General features: G+C 43.9%; 1 protein-coding gene across 2 annotated transcripts; it reads left to right on the plus strand.

Annotated features, from left to right (window-relative positions):
* Positions 1 to 2,693: 2,693 nt before the first annotated feature.
* Positions 2,694 to 8,589, plus strand: LOC116371035 (uncharacterized). 2 transcript variants are annotated; one of them, XM_031819975.1, is made up of 5 exons: positions 2,694 to 3,640; positions 3,919 to 3,955; positions 4,063 to 4,373; positions 7,993 to 8,074; positions 8,253 to 8,585. In XM_031819975.1, the coding sequence occupies exons 1-4, from the start codon at positions 3,570 to 3,572 to the stop codon at positions 8,072 to 8,074; spliced, it is 501 nt and encodes a 166-aa protein (XP_031675835.1). In that variant the 5' UTR covers positions 2,694 to 3,569; the 3' UTR covers positions 8,253 to 8,585. The 2 variants fall into 2 exon arrangements, with proteins under 2 accessions (XP_031675835.1, XP_031675827.1); XM_031819967.1 differs by lacking the exons at positions 2,694 to 3,640; positions 3,919 to 3,955; positions 4,063 to 4,373 and adding an exon at positions 7,230 to 7,803 and having other exon boundaries at positions 8,253 to 8,589.
* The last annotated feature ends 722 nt before the right edge of the window (positions 8,590 to 9,311 follow it).

The raw sequence follows: 9,311 nt of genomic DNA on the forward strand, positions 1-9,311 counted from the left end.
CCTCTAGGACTCATCAGATGAACTGACAACGGCCAGGATTTACTCTCCACTTTTGATAACTCTGACTTGTAGATGGAAAAAACTTTCTGACATCAGAAACTTTGCTGATTCAATAAACAATTCACGTTCAGGGAAAAAATCAGTTACATTGTAATCCTGCATATATTTTCCCTTTTGTCAACTTCAAAATTGACGTATCCTCTCGATCCCATACCTCCCTTCCACCCCATCTATCTCACTATATTGTTGTAAGCGTCAGACGACTCACTCTCACTATCCTCCCCAGAAGATAACCCGTTATTGTTGTTGACTGTGTCATCTATGAAGAATGTTTGAACTACAGTACTTGAAACGATCTGGCCTTAAAGGAACCATGTACACTTATATAATCTCCACCGCCAGCCAGAGAGACTAGCCACCCCTCAGAGCCTGGTTCCATCTAGGGTTTCTTCCTAGTGCCTGTTTCTAGGAGTTTTCCTAGCCACGTGCGTCTAAATCTTGTATTGCATGCTATTAAGATTTAGCTGGGTGTCGGAATAAGCATTTTGTGATCTCGCTGGTGTTAAAAAGGGCTTTATAAATAAATGTACTGATTGATTGATGATTGATTGTATGAAATGGAGGAGCTAATATCCATCATGTAAAAATGACCATGAGCACTGTCTCCATGGAGTAATAGCACTGCAGCCTTAGGCAATGTATATTTATGTGGTGCATAACATTATCCTTCATATCACATACATGGCAAGACATGATTGATGTAATTAGATGCTCTGGAGAGATCCCACCCTCCTTCCCCAACACATGTAGAATGCTTAGAAACCACCAGAAACCTGTGAAATAGATCAACAGATGATGTTTTATCTCCCTCTCAAGGTCTGTTGGTTTACATTATCTCAGAATCAGGAACTGTCATATCCCATGTGATATGTCAAAACAAGTTGATGCATGTGTTATCATGTTGCATTGGGTTTGTATTTGTATTTATTGTGGATCCCCTTTAGCTGCAGCAGCTACTCTTCATGGGGTCCAGTAAAATGTAGGCAGTTATACAATTATAAAAACATTCCTATACATTCACAACAGATTTCACAAAATCCATGTTCCTGTTTGATTTGGGGGTAGGCTGTCAACAGCATGTACTGTGACACTATGATATGTATTCTGATCAAGTCAACAATACTTCTAGGCATATCTGACGTCATGTATTTGATATCTTTATGTGAAGGTAATGTCCATATTGACATCAGTTCATTGTGTTTGAGGACGGTTCACTGACGGGGTTTCGAGGGATACGATTAGATTAGACGAGTTTAACAGTTACAGAAGAGCTCAGTAGCCTATCAGAACAGCTGCAGTATCAGAGGCGCAGAGCCTTAATTAACGGGCTACACATAATGGCTGACGACAGCCAGGTAAGGTTAATTTTAGCCTACGTTTAACGAGCTTTACAGTTGTCCTAATTCCATCTTGTTCTAATGGCAAGTCTGCCTTAAGTGCAGAAACGATGGTTGATATTAGAAAATAAGTATGATTGGAAGTTTAGGCAAGTAATTCCAATTGGGGAATTGTTGTGGGATGTTAGCATAACATATTGTGCGTGTGGCATTCGTGCCATGGAGGATTGGGCAGGCCGGCAGGTGCTACAGGATCCTAGTATCATGTATGTTATAGAGATCAGATCTGGCTGACTTTTTCACCTGAACTGCTCATTGGCTGTCCATAATGAGCCCAGCGAGCAGGGTGTGTATCTGGGCTCTGCAATAATTAGCTCCCAGAGCAATTACAAATACCTTTCGTTATTTTAAAAGCGTCATTGCAACTAGCAACATGACAGGCAGTCACCTCTAAGCAGGACTCAGTAGAAACGCTATGTGTTGGATTTGTCCATGTCTCGCTAAATTAACCTAGCTACCAGAACAGATGTGGAGAATTTATACTACAGTTTTAAGGGATCTCTCTGAAGGTTTTAGATGATACAATGGTGCTTCGTCCTCTGGATGAAGAACCATACATCTCGGCTTGGTTTCATTGCATTATTATTTGGGGAACGTTGACATGCCATTTGTGTTGACGGATGGATGAAAATAATGTAATTATAGTATCGTTATACATAGGTTAGCAGACAAATCCGCATGATAGAACTGAGCCCTGCTCCATTTCAGCACCATGCCGTGGTCTCAGGTGCTGTCCAGACTCGAAACATTTCAGCACCATGGCACGGTCCCCTGACGCCAAGAAACGTGTCAGCACTATGCAGCGGACAGCTCCATAGTGCTGAAATAGTTCAAGCCCCCTAGAACATAATTGATTTTAAATTATTCTAGGTGCAAGTGGTTATAATTTATTGCATGTCCTAGTTTTGCAGTTTTGCAACCTCAGAATTATAGCTAATGGATGGCAGCGAGTTACGTTTTTGTGCATGGCGATGAATAAGGATGCTTGATAAACCATAAATTAAACGCAAAAACGTGCACTTACAAATATTTTCGTTTGGCAGAACTTTGACAAGCTATGATCTGTTTTCTAATGACATTGACAGTTCATATAAACATTAGACTTAGGCCTAATTGTGACATCATGTGTGTATGACATCTTTGAAGAATGCCCTGGCTTGAGCCAATCGGTATCGAGTATTCAACAATGCTTTGGCATAATTCACTTCAGTTGTCTGCCGATGGTTCACTGATGTTTTTTCAAAGGAGGTATTAGTATTTCCTCTAAACAGCCTACAACAATAAGCTACACATCATGTCAGATGACAGCAAGGTATGGTTCATTTAGCCTATTTTGAGTTTAGAGGAGAAATTACTAACAATATAGTAGGTCACTACCAAAGCAATAGGTCTCACTGGTTTGATCCATGGACTGAAATCTGACCACTATTGCCGTTTTGTTTAAAATAGGAGCGAATAAGTTGTTTCACAAAGTCACAACCTAGGACTGATATTGACCTCTCATTTATCCACCAGAGCGTGAAATGGGAGGATCCCCCGGATGACCAAAATAAGGTTGTGGAGAATATGAAGGATGAAACAGAGACACATGAGACCAACAAGAACAGGACAGGAGGCAAGGTAAGACATATGCTGTCCTTTACACATGTTCTGCCTACTTAGACATCACTAAATCCTAGCCTTAAAGCATTAGGAGGAGACGCTACACTGACCTTAGATCTGCTATGAGACCTATAATCTGTTGTCATGTAGGCTAAACGTAAGTCCAGTGGCCGTGCCAAGAAGACTTCCGCGGAGGAGGACAGCAGCATTGGTGCAGGTCCGAGATTACTTCATGTTGGGTGCAGGTTGTGTTCAAATTCATCAGCACTGATCTGAGAAGATAGTATCTATATAGGTGAAAGCAATATAGTGGAGGCCCGCAGAGAAATGTGCTTTTACCTGTCCAGTGGAATCAAATCACTAAAGGTGAAGGAAATTAGGGATCAAGTTCAGATTCAACTTTAGATTTCTCTTTGCGGTTTCCCAGAGTCTTCTCAGACACCCGGGTGTGGTTTCCGGGAAAGGGGATCTATCATTGAGCAGCTGGAGAAGGAGGCTCAGAGGACTCTTATGCCTTCTCTCAAGATTGAGACATGCTGTGCCCCAATCCTCCTCTCCTTCCTGAGGAGTCTAACTGATGAGCAAGTCCCATGTCTTTTTCCAACCTCACATAAAACAACTCTGAATTTATAGTCATAGTGCACCTTCTAACCACAAATGGGATTTTAGACACTACACCTAACATCACTGTAACCACACCCCTAACTCTTCCTGTAAATCAAGAACAAAATGTCACATGTACTTGCTAATAGCTTAATTAAATACACTTTTATTTTCCCTAACATGGCTATCTAGTGACTCCACTAACTCAATACCAGTGTGCAGGTAAAATATGTTTCCTTTCTTTTCTTTTCTCTAGCCAATGGAGAGTGATTCAGCATGGCATGAAAAATAACGTAAGTCTCTCCACATAAGGTTCTGGTCAAAAATTGTGCGCTATATAGGGAATGGTGTCATGGAATTGCTTGATTGACAAAAACATTACTCTGTTTGTTGGCCATAGCTCACATTCGAGCAGCTCTCCATGCTGTGTCTGAAGATTGTTAAAGTCGTGACCCAGACAGCCCTCCGCATTCTCCTACCAGCGCTAGCTCGTATCATGGGGGTGAACCTGAGGAGTGGGGCAACCTCCCCAGAATCCCAGTGCTCTCTGACAGGGTCTGAGGATTCCTTAGGCAGTCTGGATGAGAGAGAGAAAAGGCTGCTGACCAGTGAGATGAACTACTGGACTAAGGAGAGGAGGAGGAATGGCAGTGCAGGGTGCCGCCATAAATCCACTCGCAGAACCTCATCACCATGCTGTTCGCCTAAGAGGTATGTTCACAGCAATATTTCAACTTAATAATTGCAAGACCTGACCCATACTTATCATAAATTATTAACTTGGAATTCACACCTTGTAGTTTTAAGTTCTGGTCAGAAATGTTGCCACTGAGTGGGTGGGTCCAGGTGAAAGTCATTTTTAACTGGGTAAGCCATTAAGTCATCTATGAATAAATAGATCAGGTACATGCCTTTCAGAATTAATCATATTCTGATGTCGTACAAACATAAAAATCAGGCAAAAAATCATGTCAGTTGGCTTTAGGCTTCTAGAACTACAGTGGTATGAGAAGTAAACCATCAGTGCTCTAATTTGGTTATCAGGCTCACTAATGAACCAGATTAGATACCAGTTGGTCACATTTGCATGGCATAAGTGGTGATTGTGTGTTTATCTTCAAGGTCCCAGACCTCATTGCAGAGCTTGCCTGCAACTAGAGAGGCTCCCCTCATGGAGATGCCTCTAAAGGCTATTTTTGGGGTAACGGAAGAGAGCCTCCTGATATCCCTGGTTGAGGGTCACTCCAACCCCACCTCCTCCAGCTCCTCCGATTTGAGCTGTGCTATCGTGGGAGAGGTAGTACACCAGCTTAACTCTGGCCTCTCAGTGGCCATTCAGGCCAGCTCGGGGAGTTGCCCCCCTATGGACAGTCAGGACATAGCAGCAGGCAAGGAGGTCATTCGGGTAGTCTCGGTGCAGATCCTGGCCGAGCTACAGAGCCAAACGTCTGAGCCAGAGTGGGTAGGGTTTATCGAGCCCCTCATGGACCCTGTGACCGATGATGTGCTGGATGCCATTGTCGGCACAATGGACAAAATGGCACAGGACTTCAACATCCTATTGGATCTGGCCGAGAAGATGACAATCTTGGGGTCTAAATTTCTGACCAATCTTCAATGTGACCTTGATGTTGAGTGTCCATCTGGGAAAGAAGGGACCACTCACTTTCTCAAAGAGACTGGATCCTCTACCAGTGTGGTGGCCAGAAAGATTCAGACCCTCTCTAGCCCCGACTTTCAGTCTAAAGCCCTGAAGGCGGTGAGCACCATCCTTACAAGGAAAGTCAGCAGCTCTTCTGGCATGGCTCCTTCCTCTAGGCCTTCTAGTGCTGCTCCTAGCCTTACTGAAGCTCCCCTGAATACCAGCTGCATAGCCCTGACACCTGTAACCTCCACTGCCACAGTGATTGTTAAGGCATTTGTGGGAGGCATGGAGACGATAGCATCATTTGAAGGCACATGTGAAGCAGTTGATTGGCCAGTTCCTGTAAATGACCACAAAACAGGATCTTCACAGATGATAACCTTCTCTCTAGCCCGCACACTCTACGGCCGTATACGAGCAAAGCTGAGGGACCTTTTAACTCTATCCGCTCGAGAAGAAGGTGTGGCTAAGGATGCTTCTCTTCAGGAGTCTTCAGACACCCTGGAAAAGGCAACTGTTTCAACTATTGAGGTCCAGTTACCCAGCACCGAACTTAGTAGAGTTCCCAGTGAGAGCCAACCAATACCAGCTCTCTGTCTCTCCAATCTGGATACCAGTACTCAAGAAGTTCTTAGCAGTGTTTTTTCCATCTACAAGTTAGAGTTATCAAAAGTGGAGAGTAAATCCTTGGCCGTTGTCAGTTCATCTGATGAGTCCCTAGAGGCTTGTTGGTTTGTTGATAGTGTCCTATCAAAGCTCGATGACTATACTATTTCCCAGTCACCCTCACCCAATGAAGACTTGAGCGTGAGTACTCAATATTCTCAACTGAGCTCGGAAGAGAGTGTCAGAATCACAGAGTCCTCTCCTAGTCTGATTCAGAGCATTAAGAAGCTCTCTAGCAATGACTTCCAGACTCAGGCAGAAGAGGCAGTGAGTAAAGTGCTGATGAGATCCAGTCATTCCTTTATCACACAGATCAGCCATACTGGTCTTCAGAAAAGTCTGCAGGCTGGCTTATCATCTAGCTCACCATCAGAGATCCATGTCCTTTCAGAATCCATGTCCTCCATGTCCTCTGAGAATACAGCCTCTGGATTAGTGGAAACCTTTGTCAAAGGAATGGCGACTATTTTCCAGAAAAATGAGTCCACTGACACTGTGCTACTGGAAAGAAGTGGGAGAGTTTCGCAGTGCTCCCACGGGGGCTCCCAACTGGATGATACTGAATTGAGTGTTAAAATATCAGAGGAGAAGCTTTGGTCAACAGCTAAGACCATCTGCGTCAGTATGAAGAACACACTTAAGGATTTCTTCACAGGGCTGAAGCCACCCGGATCCGAAAGGACAGAAAATGCTTCTTCCAAAGAGACCCTTGGGGAAATCCTGGTTGCTATCCAGAGTGAAATCTCAAACTTAGGGCGAATGAAGGATTCCAGGGAGCTCCTTCAGATCAATGATATGGTAGGAACTATGCTGAAGGAGGTTGAGAAAAGTGAGGATGACAGTGAACAAGTCTGCCAAGACATCCCTAGAACCTGTTCATCTTTGTCCACTTCTTTAAATGGTCGTAGTTCCTTGTCCAGCTCTTCAAAGAGTCCTAGGTCAGAGTGTGAGTTAGAGATCAACCTCCCTGGCACTCCCATCCCTGACGAAGTGCCTTTTGATCTGACCTGCCCCATCGTCAGGAGCTCCTGCATCGACACCAGGGTCTCTAAAATGCCAGAGATTTCTTCAAGTGACCTAAAGACAAAGATGATGGCACACACAGATGAACCCCTGCATCGTAACAGTCCAATGACTGACAGCAGTCGACCACCGAGTGCTAAAGCCTCTTTTCGATCCTCCACTCCGTCTTTCACCAGCAAGGGAACCTCTTTGGTACCAAAGGGAGATGGGATTGACATTGAAGAGAAGGAGTGTATCCCCAGTAGCTCTGGCCATCTGAGGGAGCTCTTAATCACCCCGGACATCAGCAGTGCCTCTGCATTCCCACTGCAGTACTTGATGGACTCCAGCAAAGATGATGTCATCTGTTTGGTCGCCATACTGGTGATAAGGTTGCTATCGGAGATCAGACCCTCAACCCTAGATGGACCCTCCCAACAGGCAGCAGACGTGACAGCAACATCTCAGCAACTCATCAGACAAGTCCTGTCTGAGTTCTGTGCTGCATCTAGATTCTCCAGGACACAGGCATATTCCCAGAACCTGAACATCCAAAGGGTGTTCAGAGGTGTACATAAAAACCTCATGGAGGAGTTTGGCTCTTATAACACCCTGCAAGCAGCTATTTCCTCCCAGGACCCTGCATTTGACAGAGTCCTGGTAAAGTCCTTGACCCAGCAGCTGGTACAGGGATGCAAGGAGGCGTCAAGACCAGCTTCTGCTGCAACAAACCCATCAGACCAGGCTGAGACAGAGAGGGGGGCTGAGCAGAAAGCAAGAAGGAGCTTCCTTTGCTTTTCAATGACCAAACTCAGGATCAACTTCAAGGTATAGCAGGGAGTTAGCATTTGTTTTTGGTTCCAGTTAGGTGCTGATGTTATTGATGTTATTGATATGATAAGACAAATACATGAGATAAATATGTTTTATTAATCACTAAATTGTTGCCTTGGATTCAGAAGTGTTCCATTTATTTATTTATTCTCTGTACCATTTTCTTTACCTTTCTTCTGTTAGCGTTCCAAGAGAGGAAACAAAAAGGACTGCCATTCAGTCCAGGAACAGACTGAGATTCCCTCTACTGATGGACATTGCATAGGTAAGGACTTTAGAGCTCTGCTATAGCTTGTAGTTTTGTTTAGGTGTGTGTTAGAAACATAGGTATGCCTACCAAACTCATAGCACTTTTATTTTTCAACATTACTATACTGCATCTCTCTCTCTCTCTCTCTCTCTCTCTCTCTCTCTTATCCCATCCATTTCTCTTGTGTTTCTAGCTCCAGTTGGAGAGGTTTCTCCCTCCATATCTCAGCCTGTCAAAAAACGATCCTTGATTGTCAGGGTCTTTTCAGCAATGATGAAGCCATTCAGGCGCTTCACCAAGAAGAACCTGTAACCTGTTACGCTGCATGAGGAACTACTTTTGTAACAGCAAGACTTTTGACAAGAGGAATTTCTGCATGTCTACCCTTTCAAAGTATATTTGATCAAATAAATGGCAATGATTTTACAAGAATTTCAAGTGTTTTGGAAGATTAGTAAAACTGAAGCAGCTTTTCTCAGAGAAATGCACTAGTTCCCCCTTGGTTATACATTTATTGTGCAGTTTTTGAGTTGGCAGAACTTGGGGCAGCAGGTAGCCTTGTGGTTAGAGCGTTGGGCCAGTAACTGAAAGGTTGCTAGGTCAGATCCCTGAGCTAACAATGTAAAAATATGACGTTCTGCTCCTGAACAAGGTAGTTAACCCACTGTTCCTAAGCTATCGTTGTAAATAAGAATTTGTTCTGAACTGACTTGTCTAGGAAAATAAATAAAATAACCACAGCTTGACTCTAATACAATAGTTGCTGCATAGACTGTCAGATAACCAGATGTTGTCTATTAATTTAGTTTGATTGGTAAGAGCTTATTAGCAGCAAGGGGAAAACACATAGAGGAGAATTAGCTATCTGCAGCTAGATGTTTTCTATATGTTTTCTATATGTTGAAAATATAAGGTCCAAAAGTTGACAGTGTATGTCAGAGCAAAAACCAAGCCATGAGGTCGAAGGAATTGTCCATAGAGCTCAGAGACATGATTGTGTCAAGACACAGATCTGGGGAAGGGTACCAAAACATTTCTGCAATATTGAAGGTCCCCAAGGACACAGTGGCCTCCATCATTCTTAAACGGAAGAAGTTTGGAACCACCAAGACTCTTCCTAGAGCTGGCCGCCAGGCCAAACTGAGCAATCGGGGGAGAAGGGCAGTGCAGTGGAGCAGCAGTGCAGTGGAGTAGCTTCAACAGCCATAGGCCCAGGGATTGCACATCACATCACATCACGCAGTCAGTCAGG

Source organism: Oncorhynchus kisutch, linkage group LG3 (assembly GCF_002021735.2).
Source record: "Oncorhynchus kisutch isolate 150728-3 linkage group LG3, Okis_V2, whole genome shotgun sequence".
In the NCBI taxonomy this organism is placed as follows: domain Eukaryota; kingdom Metazoa; phylum Chordata; class Actinopteri; order Salmoniformes; family Salmonidae; genus Oncorhynchus; species Oncorhynchus kisutch.

What these genes read in the sequence shown, in the direction of transcription:
- LOC116371035 (XM_031819967.1), top strand. Translation starts at nt 7,315, where the DNA reads ATGGACTCCAGCAAAGATGATGTCATCTGTTTGGTCGCCATACTGGTG. An exon ending in AACTCAGGATCAACTTCAAG is followed by an intron (nt 7,804 to 7,992) that starts GTATAGCAGGGA and finishes TTCTTCTGTTAG; the next exon opens with CGTTCCAAGAGAGGAAACAA. An exon ending in TACTGATGGACATTGCATAG is followed by an intron (nt 8,075 to 8,252) that starts GTAAGGACTTTA and finishes TTGTGTTTCTAG; the next exon opens with CTCCAGTTGGAGAGGTTTCT.